Source organism: Branchiostoma belcheri, unplaced genomic scaffold, assembly GCF_001625305.1.
Source record: "Branchiostoma belcheri isolate BF01 breed outbred unplaced genomic scaffold, Haploidv18h27 scaffold8, whole genome shotgun sequence".
Lineage (NCBI taxonomy): Eukaryota > Metazoa > Chordata > Leptocardii > Amphioxiformes > Branchiostomatidae > Branchiostoma > Branchiostoma belcheri.
In genome coordinates, this window is record NW_017804464.1 from 5,203,102 (window position 1) to 5,221,165 (window position 18,064).

The following is an 18,064-nucleotide window of genomic DNA, read 5'->3' on the forward strand; positions in this document are numbered from 1 at the left end:
TGTTCTTATTTTTTTCTTATTATTCTCCCCCAAAGAAAAATTTTCTTCCCATGAGAAAATAAGAAAAACAAGAAAAAGCATTTTTGGTAGTGTAGAATACTGTAAAGACTGGTCCTCTCCTTGGTGCTGATTGTGTAGTTTGTACAACAATATAAAGACTGGTCCTCTCCTTGGTGCTGATTGTGTAGTCCGTACAACACTGTTAAGACTGGTCCTCTCCTTGGTGCTGATTGTGTGGTTTGTACAACACTGTAAAGACTAGTCCTCTCCTTGGTGCTGATTGTGTAGTCTGTACAACACTGTAAAGACTAGTCCTCTCCTTGGTGCTGATTGTGTAGTCTGTACAACACTATAAGGGATAGTCCTCTCCTTGGTGCTGATTGTGTAGTCTGTAGAACACTATAAAGGTTAGTCCTCTCCTTGGTGCTGATTGTGTAGTCTGTACAACACTATAAAGTTTAGTCCTCTCCTTGGTGCTGATTGTGTAGTCTGTACAACACTATAAAGATAAGTCCTCTCCTTGGTGCTGATTGTGTAGTCTGTTAACTGCTTACATAAGATTTACAGTGCAGATGTTACCATGTTAGTGAAAATGTGTTCTTTCTTTTTACAGACACAAGTTTACCTTCATCATATTGTCAGAGAGCTGTTAAGAAGAAAGTAAGTTATCTAACACCTAACTTTGTAGAAAAAAAGAAGACATGGATTTAAGAGATATTTTTGTATTTGCTGGAGGTAAATGTTTCCATTTAGTATTTTCTCCATAACAGCAATATTGAGATAGGAAGGAAATGCATTTACTGGATCATTTAAGTGTTACAAACTTGTATTCTCAATGACATTCCCATTTCCATATATTTTTTCCAGATTACGAAGATTATCCCTTCCTGTCTCTTTGTAACATCAGACTTAAACCACATGTGAGACATTGTTCTTAATTTTTACATTGTTTATGTTCCAGCCTGGGTTCCCACGCGCTCCAGATTGCGAAGAGTTGTCGCTCCCTGCCGTACTTCAGCCATGTGTTGGAGTTGTTGTTGCACCAGGTGTTGGAAGAAGAGGCTACAGCGTCCGAACCTATCCCAGGTACTGGCTAAGAACCGGGAAATTATTATTAAAATAATGCTTCAAATTCATTTTTGGGAATAGGTGCACTGGTGCACCCAACCTAAAAAATTAGGTGCACAGAAAATTTTTTGGGTGCACCATATAAAACAAAACCTAATTACAGATCTTACTGCTCCTCTTCTGAGCTTGAATCTGGAATGAGAAACTCTTAAACTCTTAGTACTACAGCAAAGATTTTATTATTTTTCTGACACTTAGATGCCAAGAATATCCTGCATACTAATATACATTTGATATCTTATTTTGGGACATTTTTGGGACAAAAGTAAAAAAGTTGATTTCGAGGCCTGAATATAAAACAAAAAACTCTAATTATCGAACAGAGGTGTAAGATCCTTGGTTTCTTGTTCCCATGGTAAACACGTGTTCTCCCACAGACCCTCTGCTGCCCAGAATAGTGGACTTCATACGAGAGTTCCCAGAGTTCCTGCAGACCATCGTCCACTGTGCCAGGAAGACAGAGATCGCTCTCTGGTCCTACCTGTTCGCCTCGGCGGGAAACCCCAAAGACTTGTTTGAGGTACATGTTATTCGCATATTATACATTTGTGTAAATACTATGTACATGTAACTTGTAGTTAGTTATACCTGTTTGTATTGTTGCAGTGACCATGAAGAAACCAAAACTGTTATTTTACAAATTAGGCCTAGGAAAAAAAATGTTGTGTTTCTTGTTTCACTGCTGAAAAAGTAGCGTCAATAGGTAGGGATTATCCTTTGTCTTTTCTTTCTTTTTTTAAAAGACTTTGGCGATCTCTAGTGATCCAACATACACAATACAGTTTAACAAAGTAAAACTTACACGAGGGCACTTTCATTTGTGATGTCAATGTTGGAAAACTGATTGCACAATGTTTCATCACCTAAGGCCACACCAATTTAATTTCTTGGTTAACGGATTCGCCCGCTTCATTTTTTTCTGATTTGCAAATAAAAATAAAAATTCATAATCAACTATAAAATGCTCATACATGTATTTTGCCCTGAACAGTTGAAAACGGTCCTTTTCATCCTAGTTGTTACAGTTATTCCATCTTTCAATGCAATGGTATCATTAAAAGTTCAAAATTCATTGTTTAAATTTTGAACCAGCCTGGAGTGTTGACTTCATGGCTCCTATCGTACCATTTTGGGCCAGAATAGGATGCCTAGGCCTGTTTTTTTTTTTTTGGCCCGCCCACTCCATTATTTTTCCAGAAAAATCCGTTAACCAAGAAATTAAATTGGTGTGGCCTAAGTGTCAGATCATGAAGCTAGAAAATGTCGGTTCAATTTAGTTATAATCCTTTCAGAGGTCCACACAAAAAAGTCTATAGGGTCACAGTTTTTCTAGGGTCGGTCGAGAAACAGGAAACACAACGTTTTTTTCCCCTAGGCCTTACATGTACATTTATTTCTGAGTAATGTAAGTACTATATTGTATATATGGGGTAGCTGGCCTGTCACTTGTTTGTTCATTTATGACTTTCTCTGGCCATAATGTTGAAGGTGAGAGTCATTAGGCCACACCAATTTAGTTTGTTTGTTTTGGAATTCGCCTCTTCATTTTTTTCTGATTTACAAAAAAAATTCTGGTTCTGAATCAACTCAAAAATGCTCATATTTTGCCCCCAACAGTTGAAAAAAGTCCTTTTCTTCCTAGTTGTTACATCAATGCAGTGGTTTCATTAAAAGTTCAAAAGTCATTGTTAAAATATTAACCCAGCCTTTTGTGTTGACTTCATGGCTCATATGGTATAGCATTTGGGGCTATAATAGGATGCCTAGGCCTGTTTTTATTTTAACACCCCTGCTGCACCGACAAATTAAATTGGTGTGGCCAAGTGCATAGGATGAAAATGATGACTTGTTTCCGCAGCAATGTCTGCAGTCCGGGTCCCTGGAGACTGCGTCATCCTACCTCATCATCCTGCAGAACCTGGAGCCTGCAGCCATCAGCAGACAGGTAACACCCCCGCTGCACAGTGGTACCATCCACTGGGCCTGTCTGTCTCATTGTAACATCAGACTGATCCACTCTGAGAATAGGGAATGCTACGTCCTTACAAATTTAAGAATCACAATCATTGAGTCAGGATTTTTTTTCTAGAGCTTCATCTATAGATGTGGCTTACAACTGTATTCATTGGCTTTTATTATTATGTTGACTCAAAAATATAAATTAACGTAATGTTATTGTTGAAAGCAGATTGTAAATTATTACTGTAAGTATAGTTCTATATAATTTTAGTATTGGATTTCAAGGTGTATTATCTAGAATTCCTCTGAGTATATGAAATAATTAATATGAAGTAGAGATCATGTATTATAGTATGATTATTCTATCCATTTCCCAGCATGCAACACTGTTGTTGGATGCTTCACTAGACAAAGGCAAATGGGAGGTATGTGTTTTTGTTTTTGCTAATAATTATAATTATTATTAATTGTAGTTGTAGTAACTGTTTATTTATTAATATGTGGGTCTTTCTATTCCATGTACTTGTTGTTCACTGATAGCAGTAACAGGCACTTTTTTGATACTTTTTATGAAAACATTGCTGATTATTACATAGAAATATTTGTGAAAAATTCTTGGCTTGAAGTTGACAGAGAAATTATATTTGAGCCCACTTTTGTTCCAATATTTATTTTTACTGAAGGAAAACATATTGTTTATGCTCAGTTTCCTCTTCTTCAAACACATAAGGTCAATGACCAGAACCAGATATCTCACTAAATGGTAACTAGTGTTGGGTTACATAATGTTGCAATTTTATAGCAAGAGGGATTTAGACTCCTGTCACCATTTATAAATTATGATTGTGTTTGAGTAAGAATTGAGAGCAGTCCATATGCAAAGGTAAACATTATGCATTTGCTTTGCAAATGTTACCTTTCTAGTGTTTGTTTGAGTTAATGTCTCAAGTTTATTTTCCTATCCAGCTTGCCAAAGACCTTGTGAGGTTTCTACGTGCCATCGGTAATGAGGACCCAGAGTCGCCCCCACGCACCCCCGTAAACCCCATCAACGCCCCCATCTACCCCCTGCCACCCCCGCCGCAGGATGGACCCTTCCCAGGGTTCGCATTCGGGTCACAGGCGCGGCCAGTCCGCAGCTACAGCATGGGGGAGAACCTGGCAGGAGTGAGGGAACGAGGGAGTGGGAAGGAGAGGGATAGAGAGAGGCACCACTCGGTTCAAGCCACCAGCACAACTAACAAGAAAACAACGTAAGACACACCAGCTACTACTAACACAGACCCTGTGCTACTAACACAGACAACTACAAGAAAGACCAACTCATCTTTTGTGTAAAAAATTTACTATAATTTTACAAAGATTTTTAAAGACCTTTAAGTTAGTCATAATGGGTCGTATAGTGTGAATTTGAGTTTTTTTGTTTTTTTTTTGTCAAAATTTATTCAAAAATGAACAGTCAATCATATACATGTACTACAGGAATGGATCTTTCAAAAGAAAAGAAATATAGCGTGTAAAAAAATAATGTCAGGTTAGGTGCTTTTTTTAGGTTGTGCATAATTAAGAGGTAAACTTTTCTCCTATCTTAATAAGTTTAAAGGAGATGCTTTCAATTCTCCTTTTTTTCTCACATTTTTGCTTTAATAATGTTGCCATTCCTTTTTGCTTATGATTATCTATGGGTGACTTTCTTTGTTTTCCAAGCTTTTTGTAAACTTTAAGGGAATCACATAAAGCACAAAACCTACTCCAAAACTCACGTCAGTGACCAATTTGTTAACAGGTGGATTTCAAAGAACTGTGTCCAACTTCTTGCTTACTGGTCTGTTGTCTTCCTGGGCTGCTTTTGTTGCCTTTTTCCTTACTTCCATCTTTTATTTTGCGGCAGAGCGTCACCAAAGGACATACCTCCACGTGCAGATTCCGGGTTTTTTATGGGGTGAGACAGATCACGACTACTAGAGCGTAGAACTTTTAAGACAGTGACCATTTGTAAAAGCTACGTCACAGTTTAAAGTACGCATGTGCAGTGTGATGCAATGTAGGTAATAACACGAAAGGTAACATTTGCAAAGCAAGAGCATAATTTTTATTTTACATGTAGTTTGCATACAGTCTGCTCTGTTAATTCTTACTCAAGCACATTGACAGGAGTCTAAATCCCTCCTGCTGTAAAATTGCAACATGATGTAACCCAACACTGGTTACCATGGTGACAGGCGTCTGGTTCAGGTCATTGACCTGATTTGTTTGGAGAAGAAGAAGAGGAAGAAGAAACAGAGCAAAAACAATATGTTCTCCTTCTGCAAAGGTAAACATTAGTATGTCAATTTAGAATATGTCAAATATCGGCAGGGGACTTCAACTTATTACCCACAGTTCATCACACTGCACATGTGCATTTCAAACCGTGGACTAGCTTATTGTGAGTAGTTTAGAAGCCAAATCGACCTCTATAACTTAGAGCAGCGCTAGTGTGAAAATTCTCTCTTTTAATCATTGACAGAAACAATTTTTTTTACAAATTTTTGTGACTGAAGTGATTTTGAGGATACCTCTAGTGCAGAGCCTTTTTGCACTTGTTTTTTAGTCTGAAATTCTGATTTCTTTTCTGTCTTATTTTCTTCAATAAAACCTTATTCTTTAACTGGTGGATTTACAATCAATGGCTAATATTAAATCCTTCTTCATCTTTTGTCCAAATTGTTGTAAGTAGAAGTATAAAGACCCAAAGGCCACACATTCAATGAGCCTTGAGTATGTATAATTGATTATTAATTTGTTCCTTTTAGTGCTTGATTTGATGTAAAGAAACGTAATAGAGGGCAAGAAATCTTCATCTTTGTTATTACCAATCAAAGTTGATTTTTAGAAAAAATTATGCGGCATCAAAAACTTGTCTTGATGCACATTGCTTTGCATTTCTTAATACTTTCAGTCCTGTTTTCTCAAATTTTTTCCACTTTCTAAGCAGGACTTCATCTGATGGCCTGTTCATTTTACCAAGAACTTTTAAAAAATAGCTTTAATTTTTGTTAATTAATCACAATGTATCTTACTACACATGCGCAGATATAACCCAATGAACCAGCTCATTAAAAGTCCAAGGATCTAAAAGTGAAAATAATGATGGTAAAAATTTATTATTTTCCCAACAGGACACTGAAACATTTAGAAGAGACAGCGGAGCATTTCTTCATCGACGTGATTCTACAGCGTCACGCTCGCAAGCTGCTCAGCGCAGGGCGACTACGGGAGCTGGGTTCGTTCGCGGCGCATCTTAACTTCGAGCTGATTGGTTGGTTGCAGAAGGAGAGGTGAGTCAACCTACTTTTCAAAACAAGACTGGCAATGAAAACATACATTGCCATGGCGACGGTGGTTGCTGTTAGGGTTATTGTTTGCATGGCACTGCCATCATTTCATGATTTTGAGGTAGACTTGGTACCTGTTAAGTCTAGACAGATACAATGCACTCCTCCCCTGAGTGTATAGTGAACGAGCCCCGGGGTCACAGAAAGTAGGGCCATCCAGGGCAGAGAGGTCTTCCCAAGGGTTTCCAGGAATGTGTGCATAGATGCGGGTCAGAGAAATGCCTGTGGACATTCCATTCCTGTGGACAAAATGCCTGTACCATTCCTAGAATTCTTGCAAACTGCACACAATACTGTACCATTAGGCTCCTCCCTGAGATGTCGCCAAAAACACTGGAAAGAAACTAGAGTTTTTTTATCTTTTCTTACAAAGGTTTGTACACGTGTACACTCAGATACATACATATACATGTAGTCAATGTATATTAGTTTCAGGTACAGAGGTTTAGCTACAGGTCTGGACTCATACTTAAACCCGTCAATGCAGGGCTCGAAATACTTTTTTCAGCCAGGTGGCGCATGTTGCCACCTGAGTCAAAAGCCAGGTGGCGCCATCAGTATTCAAGTGGCAACACTTCCAAGTTATCATTTTCTTCAAATCTGCTACTTATATCTATTACGTTTTCTTCTAGTTAACTACTTAAGTTTTATGTTATAAAATAAAGTAATGTAAAGAACAAAAGCTCTCAAACAACAATGTTTTAATAAAGAATGCCACCTTTACATGTCTTCAGGCTCAGAGCTTCTACTGTTATTCTCGAACAACAATGTTCTGTTATGAGCTTCTACTGTTATTCTCGAACAAAAATCCACTTGCCCTATCGGGCAAGTACATGGTCATTTTCACTTGCCCGAACCAACTTTTCACTTGCCCAAAATATATATGACCTATTTTGATGCATTCTCAATTGCAACAATGCAATCCTTCTATTTTTTTTATAAATAAAACCACTGTTAAGTTATTAGGCAATTTTATGTCAAGTTACTAAAGATATGATGTGTTTGACAACATGGGACAATATTTGCTGCTACTGAAACTATTTCCTTCAACTTCAAGGTACAAACTTTTGTGCAAAATATACTGGTACTCTAAAGACAATGTTCAACAAAACAGGTAAAATTTTCTACAAATCTGAAGAAGCTTCATTGGCCAAAAAAGAATTTATTAAAGCCAGTGTACATAAAACTACCTTAAACATAATTTCATTCAGCTAAACCACTTCCTTTACCATACAGAGTAGAAAACATAAAATGGGCAGAATAATCAACAAAAAAGGTGTCATTGATTTGAACTTACCAGTAATGTAAGACAAGTTTCAACACAAATGTCTTTTTAATAGTACCTTCAAAGAAACTTAGAAGTTTTCTATGCATTTCTTAAACAATCTTCAAAACAATCTAGCCCAGTGTTATCTTCCGGTGACCTGTAAACAAATGTAACTTACAGCAAGGACCAAGTCGTCAAACAGATTTCCTAAGGGAAATAGGGGAGTAGGAAATCAGTCACGCATTGCCCAACTTTCATGCCCTTATGCGTGGTTGGGCCACAAGGGAAGATTCCATTTCAAAAAACCAACTTAGCCAACAATCTTATCTTTCTGGCTGTTTAGAATATTCTTTCCTTCATTTTCCCCCAAAAAATTAAGCCTGATGACAGTTCAAAATCCCCCAAACAATTCTAGAAACATCGTCTGCTGTTCCTGCACTCCCGCAACGCTGTCAAAGGCAAGATCTCGTCACGTCACGTGATCCCTCTAGTGATATAAGAATACCAAGTCTCGCGAGAGTGGGGCCCCGAGACCAAAACAAACATGGCGCCGCGGATCAAAATTAGACGAGGCGAGACGCTGGGCCCCGGGTGTTTCGTAGAAAATAAAGCTATTTACCGATTAATCTGTCAAGGTAATGGTATCTATGGACTTTTAATGGGTTTATTTACAAATGGACATGATTTTGACTGGAATTAATTGGTACTTTTGCGAGAAAAAATCAGCAATTTTGCCGCTATACTGGGGTGTCACAAAAATTTAACTTTCCCGATCGGGCAAGCCCAGAGGGAGATGTGCTTGCCCGATTAGCACTTTTACTTGCCTGGGGCAATCGGGCAATTTAACTTGTCCAACCCTGCTGCCACCTTTACATGTCTTCAGGCTCAGCTGCTACTGCGGCACACTTATGCGGGTGGTGTTACGTGCGCCATGTTCTTCGTTTGTGCAAGGATGATGTTAACTGTTATATGTAGCAGCTGGGGAAGAGCGGTGTCGCAGCAGTGACGTCCCTACCGCAAATTATAGGTGGCGCGCTGCGCCACCTGAGTTTAGGAATAAGTGGCGCCAAGCAAAATCAGGTGGCGCCGCGCCAGTGCGCCACCGGGTATTTCGAGCCCTGCAATGTGACAAATTCATCTTTATTTTAGACCAAGTCCTGTACAGAAAAAGTTCTTGAGGTATGGTCCAAGTACCTTAGATATTACACAATCCCATGATTGACATAGCATTTACTATAATACAAATGTCATGTATGTACATGTATGTATGAATCGACCCATTTTCTAATCATTTTACAATATTTTGCTGCAAATTTGTACAGTGTAAAATTGTCACAATATTTACAACATAAAAGTTAATAGTTTACTATGACAATCATGTGACACAATATAATACACATATTCCACCACAGGTCTAGAGCTGCCAGAGTGGACGACTTTGTGACGTCACTTCACACACTTCACAGGGACTTCCAGTGGCCCATGCCAGGTGCTACATCTGTCATATCCACTTGTCTACTGATGCTTCATGCTTTCAGTCTGGTTTTCTGTGGTGTTTTTTTCCCTTTTAGAAAAAAATTCCAGCCATGGAGTAAAAACTGTGGTCACTTACATGTACTAAAAAGAGACTACTAGCAAACCTGTGCACGTATCTAATGTTAGGAAGTCAGTGGCTACGTATTAGGCCACAGCAAGTAAATTTTATGGATAACATCCACTGCAGACTCCAAATCTAAATGCAAGTGGGCAAAAAAACAAGGCGGGCCAAAAAAAGGTTCATTTTGAAATTTTGACTCAATCATAAGATTGTACAAATGGTTTTGATTCAGTAGGAACATCACATATACACAGCCAGCATCACATATCACTGCATCAAAGTAAGACAAAACATTAAGTCAGAGAATCAAAGCCTTTTCTTGTCTCCTCTCTTCATAGTTATCTGCCATCCACCTTCCGGCATGGCAACAGACAGCTTTGCCCATTTTCGGCACATTGATAACTTTCAGAAGACAACAAAATTTCTTGTTGTTTTTTTGCCAAAATCACGCGAAAATTAATGCGCGCGCTGATGTCATCCATAAAAATGACTTGCTGTGGCCTTACAACAATCGTTGCAGGCTGCTTGGTTTTATGGTAATTTAGGTACATTGAATGCACTGTAGGTTTAGTTTTAGGCTACTTAGAGTTAGTTGAAATCAAAATCTGATCACACACAACATAAAAGGACATACAGACCCCCTTACTGTTGCACACAATATGAATGACTGGGTTAAAAATATCTGCGTGTGTCCATGAATGTTATTTCCCTTTTGTATCAAAAGGAATTTTGCAGGTTTGGGGTAAGTTTAGGACCCTTTTTTGCCTACCATGGCTGCTATTTTTACACTTCTTTTTATTCCTGTACTTCACCATACCTTTTGATGCTATATTTCATGGTTTATCTTCACGTATCCTTGCTCCTCTCTTTTCTAGTGATTGCGTTGTCTCAGGTGATGTCCAGATCTAACAGCGGTGAGTTCCTCTGGGGCCTTTCCTTCAGCTTTTTTTTTATTCCTAGATGCACTACTTGCACATTGTAGTATAAGTGCTGGCCATCCTTTTCTATCCCTCACTGAAGCATTCTTATACATTATGTATTAACAGATTTAGATACAGAGAGAGAGAGAGATTAATTCACAGAAAAGTCATTTGCCGTCCAAATGTTATAATATAATTTTACAGTCGTGTGATAATAACAATAGCATATTATTAATTAAATTTTGTTAGAGAAGTCTTTAAGGAAAGTTAAACTTAAAGTTATTAAGTAAACTTTTTATCATATTTGATATACCAACAACAGCCATTTGAGCAAACATGCTGTTTATTTCATGCCACCCAAAAAAAATTGCGTTCATGTTCCGACATTTTGCGATTTTCCTCAGCAGGAGAGAGGTCCAGATCGTCATCGTACGAAGCGTTGGAAGTCGGAGTGAACGGACTGACGCTGAGCGACATCAGCGAGGGACCAAACCGGCTGCGACCAAACGGGATGTCAGCGAGCCCTTCGCTCAGGTCATCCATGGACCTTCTGTGTGATGAACTCAGGCAGGAGGCTCTGGACTCCAGACAACTCAACTCCAATCCTAAAGGTATACACAGACCTGTAACTGTATATGCATAGGACTTCTGGGTCTAAAGATTTACCTATCCGTACAGAAGTTTTGTTTTGGGTGGGTTTATCTGTGCGTTTGTATGTACGTGTATGCATGTCTGGACACAGCAGGTTGACAGCACATGGGTTGGGAGAAAATTGATATGCAAAGTGACACATCGAAAGGCCAGACACAGGTAATGGGGTGAAACTGTAGGTCCCAAAATCTGCCAGGAACCAGTTGATATTAAGAATTTGACATGGGAGAACTCGGAAAGAATTGCTCCAGTGTCCCTCCAACGGACCTGCACAGTTTCTGATAATAAAGAATAAGTCATAATTAAAAAAAAAAGTATTTATTGTTTTTGCTCAGTTTCCTCTTCTTCTTCTCCTAACACTAACCTCTGACCTGGCCAATGACCTGATTTGTTGACATCAGTCACCATGGTAACTGGTGTTGGGTTACTTAATGTTGCAATTTTATAGTGGGAGGGGTTTAGACTCCTATCTGACCATATTTATGAATGTATTTTTTTAATATGTACTTGGAAATTTTACTATCTTATGTTTAGGAGATAATGGCAGCACAGCAGCGACAGAAACGTCGGAGATGTCAGCGTCGATCGTGGCGGATGATTCGGAGCTGACCCTGGATGACAGCATGTGGAACCTGGCTAACCTGGATGAGTTGGAGGCTCTGTCCCAGGAGCTGGCCTGCAGAGGGCCGCCACACTGTGAGACACAGCTCAGGTAGGCAGTTAACTGTCCATCATTTTCAAAACTTTCTTTTTTATCAGACGATTCGTTTTGAACCATTATGTATGAACTGTAAGTTTTGAAGAATGAAAGTTGGTTAACGTGTTTCAATTTTTGAGTTATATAAGGTTGAAAGGTAATAATTAAGTCATCAATTATCTCTCTTATCATTTTTTAAATTAAAGTAGAAATTAGTTATTATATGATAATAATAGTCTTGCTTTAAGTCAGCACAGCACTCAAGTAGCATGTTGGCAGAATGTACTGTGCCTGCATGAAACCCGTAATGTATTGTGCATAGCACTTCAGCAGAAGAACTCTCTTTTATTAGTTTTTTAATTTATTTAAAAGGCAACTGAGTGACAATTGCAAAGTTGCTACAAACTTGGCCCACAGTGATCAGTGATATCATAACAAAAGGTAAAATAACTCTTCAGCTATTTGACATCAAATCATTCCCATAATGCTAAAGGCCATACACATGCACCAAAACCAGGCATTTCCTATACATGTATAATTGTTGGGTCTTTTATGTTTTATATTCGAAAATGCCAAACTTGTTAGAGCCATGTAGTAGTACATACTATCCAATGTACACGCATATAGATATTTATATATATAACTCTTCAGCTATATATATATATATATATATATATATATATATATATATATATATATATATATATATATATATATATATATATATATATATATATATATACATACATACATACATACATACATACATACATATATATATATAGTTATTAGAATAAATTCAAGTACTCAAGTTTGATACATGTACATTAAATTTTGTATCATGAGACTGAATACAGACTGAAGCAGTCAATTTCTTTTAGTACCTTCAATTTCATTTCTATGCAAAATAGTACTAATATGTACAAGGTTAAGTCATAATCTGTGGATCTTGACAAAAACATATGAATATACATGTATTTATAACATCACAGGCTTTACTGGGACTGTACTAATGCTTGACATCAAATTACATTATTGACCTTGTGAGGTGGTCACAGTTCCTGTACCCTGAACATTCTGCACTGTTACATGTATATATACTTCCTGATACAGTGGTCACCAGGGTCAGCTACAAACACAAGTCCATCCTCTGTCACAGCCACTCCGAGGGGCCAGTTCAGTTTGTCCCCATAACTGCTAATGGTAGACACCCAGGTGCCGTCAAGGCGAAACACCTGAAGCTTCCGATTCCCAATGTTTGCCAGAACTATGTTCCCCCTGCTGTCAGCTGACACCCCTGAAGGGTGCTGCATGCTCTGTGGCTGTCTGCCCTTCTGACCAAACTCGTGTTGGAAGTTCAAGTTCTTGTCAAACACCTGAACGCGGTGGTTGTCTTTATCTGCCACGATGATGTTGTCTTCTTTATCCACACAGACAAAATGTGGCCAGTCAAACTGCCCCTCCCCCTTCCCCTGCCCTCCCACCTGTTTCACCAGTGTCCCATCTGCCTCAAACAGGAAGATGCTGTGTTTGCCATTATCAGCTACAGCAACCCTCCCATCCCTCTGTACTGCCAGGCCAAAAGGCATTGTGCAACATTCACCCAGAGGGAATTTGTGCAGCATTTCTCCTGATGGGGAAAATTTCTTCACTTCCTTCTCAGAGTTTACCACTATAGTGCCATCAGTCTGAACTGCAAGTCCTTTAGGGCTGGCTGTAGGAAATGAATGACAAAACTTCCCACTCAGATCAAACACCTGAACACGCTGATTATGAGTATCTGCCACATACAGCCTGTCCCCCCTCACTACTACATCTGAAGGATTGTTAAACTGCCCCTGCTGACTTCCCTTTTGCCCAAATCTCAGTACAGGGTTGTCTTTACTGCCCACATACACAATGCGAGAACCCAGATTCTTCTTATCCTCCATACAGACCGTCAGTTTGTGCATGCCTGGCTGCTGAGGTCTCCATTCTGTACCCCAGACCCTGCTAACCCTGCTGGTTTGTCCCTTCCCTGCAGCTAGTGGGGGACTAGTGTGTGCTGTTGTTTGCATGAGGGTGGTTTTACCATGGGGGGAGGTCACTTCTATCTGTGGGGCAACTTTCCCACCTGTTAGATCTGCATCGCTGGTTGTGGCTGTGACAGAGCAGGGAAGACTCTCTACTGCTGGCCCTTCTACATCAATAGTGAACCTAACTGACTGTGATAAGGAACTTGATGAGACCTGAGGCTGGCTTGAGGGTTGGAAGGACACACGACCTGCCGGCTTCTGTACATTAAGTCCTACACGGCTGGTAGTAGGAAAGGAACCAGATGATACCTGGGTGGTTGGGGGCAGCGGTGGGGGGTTATTTTTCCTGTCCTTGATCGTGAGTACTGTAAGCTCTGAGATCATTTTCTGCTCTTCATCTTGAGGTCTGAAGTGTGTTTCCCACGGTTTGTAACGGTTCATGGTTTCAGAGATGTCTAAATCTTGGACCATTGCTAAAACTGCACTCGTTTCTTCACGGGCTTGATGTTCCCTCCCTATGACAGAAAGAAATGGATCATTGCAAAATTGGTGTCAGTATCATATTGGGGTTTGATTACTAAATTACTAATAAAATTAATGACAATCCACAACATGACACAGACATATTATTTACAAGTCATATATTGTGTATATATAAGCTTTAAGGTTAATTATTGATTTAAAAACAAATGTGAATTAACTTCATCATTGTTCCTCCTGATTTTTAAATCCGGTGAGCTAACCTTCATGCATTTTATAATTATCTTTAAGTTAATTTTTTTCTTGATCACACATATATCATGTGGCTGATCTCCCTCCTGACTTGATAAGATTGTCCACATTCTTGTTCAATATTCCATATGTAAATATTCAAACACTTGAATCAGATACGATCTTTGTCTGTCACAATGTTACATCTTTATCTACTCTCATGTCCCGAATAAACATACCCCCCGGAATAAACATACCCCCCGGAGAAATCTTCAAAGTCTAATAAACATACCCTCCGGAATAAACATACCCCCCGGAGAAATCTTCAAAGTCTAATAAACATACCCTCCGGAATAAACATACCCCCCGGAGAAATCTTCAAAGTCTAATAAACATACCCTCCGGAATAAACATACCCCCCGGAGAAATCTTCAAAGTCTAATAAACATACCCTCCGGAATAAACATACCCCCCGGAGAAATCTTCAAAGTCTAATAAACATACCCTCCGGAATAAACATACCCCCCGGAGAAATCTTCAAAGTCTAATAAACATACCCTCCGGAATAAACATACCCCCCGGAGAAATCTTCAAAGTCTAATAAACATACCCTCCGGAATAAACATACCCCCCGGAGAAATCTTCAAAGTCTAATAAACATACCCTCCGGAATAAACATACCCCCCGGAGAAATCTTCAAAGTCTAATAAACATACCCTCCGGAATAAACATACCCCCCGGAGAAATCTTCAAAGTCTAATAAACATACCCTCCGGAATAAACATACCCCCCGGAGAAATCTTCAAAGTCTAATAAACATACCCTCCGGAATAAACATACCCCCCGGAGAAATCTTCAAACTCTAATAAACATACCCTCCGGAATAAACGTACCCCCCCGGAAAATGACCAAATTGACAGGTGAACGGTACTAAAATGTGCTCTTTATTTCAATACCAAATCTTTCACTGTTACTTTTGATTAGGAATATAAATATACTGTACTAGTACTTGTTGTTGGGAAATACAACATCATTTCAATGTAATAAAAGAAACATGAGGCTGTCTATGTAATACTATACCTCAACAAACTTGTGTCAACATTACAGCCATATGACACCACTAGCAATAGGGGTGGGTACCTGTTCGGCTCTTTCAGGTCCAGGTCCAGAGGATCAGGTCCAGGTCCGGACCTGTACCTGTACCTGATTCTGAATACCGGAGTATCAGTACCGTAATTTTTTTTTGCTAAATGATCATTGCTAAATACAATATAAGTATAAGTACATGTAACCACTACAATAATTTTCATTTTATTTTATTTTTTCTTTTTATTTATTTTTTATTTATTTTCATTTTATTTTTTATTCTATTTTATTTTATTTCATTTAATTTTACTCTATTTTATCCGTTCTATGCATTATCAAACTTCACCTCTACTCCTAGAGCTCCATACTCATGATACTATAACATTAAGTTCAGACCGAATATATTAAACATTTTAATTCGCCCCCTCTAGCGGTTTGGGCCAAATTGCAGCTTTCCAAAAAAATCCAAGATGGCGCCGGCAGATCGGCGCGGCGCGGCGATTGCCGGTTTCCTTGTATTTTCCTTGGTATTTTACGCGATTCAAGCAAAGAAAACAAGTTGACCACAAGAACAAAAGAGTAATACAGCACTGGGAACGTAATGGTCCGTTTTGTTGGGCGGTAATTTCTCATTTCGAGTGAATATTTATGTGCGTCACAGTGTGACTACTGGTGACTCGATCCGAACCAAACACGGCCTGTAATTTGTTCTTCGTGATTTCTAGATAACTATCGGTAACAAAGACATGGGAAAATATTGTTGCAAAACGAGAGAGACGGAAACTAAGGTAAATTTCTTTTATTTTAAGGCTTAAAATAAAATTATATCGATAGTGACAATTTTTTTCCAAAACCGATTTTCCAAAAATTTATAAACGTACCGTCCCTAATAAGAACGTACTGGGTGGACGTTCGGGCCGAAAAAAATAAACGTACCGGTACGTTTAATCGGGACATGAGAGTACATGTACACTGGCAAAGCATGGATTCTTAATTTGTCCTTCCCCTGTCCCAGGTTCAGGGCATAATATAACTTCTTGATTTGATTTATTTAACTGTATAGAGATATTTGCTAGCAACCGTTTTAGCCACACCCATGATATTGGACGAATTAGCAACCGTTTTAGCCACACCCATGATATTGGACGAATTTTTTTTCTTAATCCAATTTTAATGTCATTTTTCCCCGAACCGGGGGTTAGATGTGCTTGCACAAAATGCAAGTCTTTTTGTTGAAGCAAGATTTTACAGCTGGTTGCCCTTTCTAATGCCAACCCAAACCCTAGTAGGGCCCAGGAACTCTCTAACTGATGGGGGAAATACGTGTTAAGTGCCTTTCCCAAGGGCACAGCGTCTTGGTGCATGTCCGGACATGTCTGGGTCCAGCTGAACAGAACTGATATTATACAATGTACCGGTAGTCACTAAAAGGGCCAACATTTGCTCAGACAAGACCAAATACAGCACATTTCTTCTTCCCCATTCTTCTTCCCCATTCCAAATTTCCCCATGCAATAGTCATACTTACGTGGCATGAGTTGTGGTTGCCCTCCTGTGAGCACCTGCATGAGATGTGGGTACCCAGCCTCCTCCAGTGCGTTACAGAAGATGGTGAAAGCTCTGTCATCTCCCTGCAGAATCATGTCCAGCAACCTCCCATTTCTTGTCTGTCTTTGATAAACAGGAATGGCCAGGATTTCTTGCCTCATCTCATCTGTGAGCACCCTTCGCTGGTGTAGGTAGTCCAGCACTCTTCTGGCATCAAGTTGTTGACAGAGGGTTGCATAGTTCCTCAGCAGGAGTTTGCGGTAGGGTTCACTCATATGCATGAAGTCTGTCTGCTGCACAGCTGATGCTGAAAATCAACATAAAACTCAGAGTCTGCTTAATATGATTGTGATTAATTGGTATTCACTGTTCATGTATGTGTAATGGGGGGTGCCCTAATTCCGCACCCCCGCCCCCCCCCCCTTATAATTCCGGACTAGTTTGAAAAATCCTTATTGCGGCATTATTCATGGGTGCATGTGCCTATAAATACCCAAAGGAATGGACAAAGTTTGTTCTAGTTCATAGGCTCTGACAACAGACGAGTGAAAAATCTGTTTGAATAAACGTACCGGTACGTTTAATCGGGACATGAGAGTACATGTACACTGGTGAAGCATGGATTCTTAAACTGTCCTTCCCCTGTCCCAGGTTCAGGGCATAATATAACTTCTTGATTTGATTTAGATATTTGCTAGGGAATTTTAACTCTTGAATCAGAAATTGACTTCTCTTTACAGGATGATGTCCCTACAAAAATGCAGTTAAGCACATGCCCGTAGCCAGGATTTTAAATGGGGGGGTTCTTCCCACTGCTTGAGGGGACCTCGAGCGCCGAAGGCGCGAGGTTCCTAGGGGGGTCCGGGGGCATGCTCCCCCGGAAAATTTTGAAAAATGAACCTTCTAAAATGGCATTTCGTGCATTTTCGAGAGGATTTCCAAGAAAAATCAGAGATAAATTTTTATTCAGTGACAAAGGGAGCAGTTTTTCTACGATTACAGTCCATCTTTTCAAGAAAAATCTTGGACCTTTACATAAAAAGTGGACCAAAAAGTGGACCTTTACATAAAAAAGTGGCCAAAAAGTGGACCTTTGAGCCTTGTGGGG

General features: G+C 39.3%; 1 protein-coding gene across 1 annotated transcript in view; it reads left to right on the forward strand.

Annotated features, from left to right (window-relative positions):
* Positions 1-18,064, forward strand: part of LOC109486190 (RAB6A-GEF complex partner protein 1-like) — a 54,183-nt gene that overhangs the window by 25,032 nt on the left and 11,087 nt on the right. Inside the window, exons 22-33 of the mRNA XM_019789906.1 lie at positions 614-660; positions 962-1,086; positions 1,506-1,648; positions 2,987-3,073; positions 3,465-3,512; positions 4,054-4,340; positions 4,979-5,029; positions 6,249-6,407; positions 9,144-9,220; positions 10,204-10,242; positions 10,653-10,859; positions 11,434-11,611. Of these exons, the coding sequence (XP_019645465.1) occupies positions 614-660; positions 962-1,086; positions 1,506-1,648; positions 2,987-3,073; positions 3,465-3,512; positions 4,054-4,340; positions 4,979-5,029; positions 6,249-6,407; positions 9,144-9,220; positions 10,204-10,242; positions 10,653-10,859; positions 11,434-11,611 (1,448 nt within the window). The remainder of the gene's footprint in view (positions 1-613; positions 661-961; positions 1,087-1,505; positions 1,649-2,986; positions 3,074-3,464; positions 3,513-4,053; positions 4,341-4,978; positions 5,030-6,248; positions 6,408-9,143; positions 9,221-10,203; positions 10,243-10,652; positions 10,860-11,433; positions 11,612-18,064) is intronic.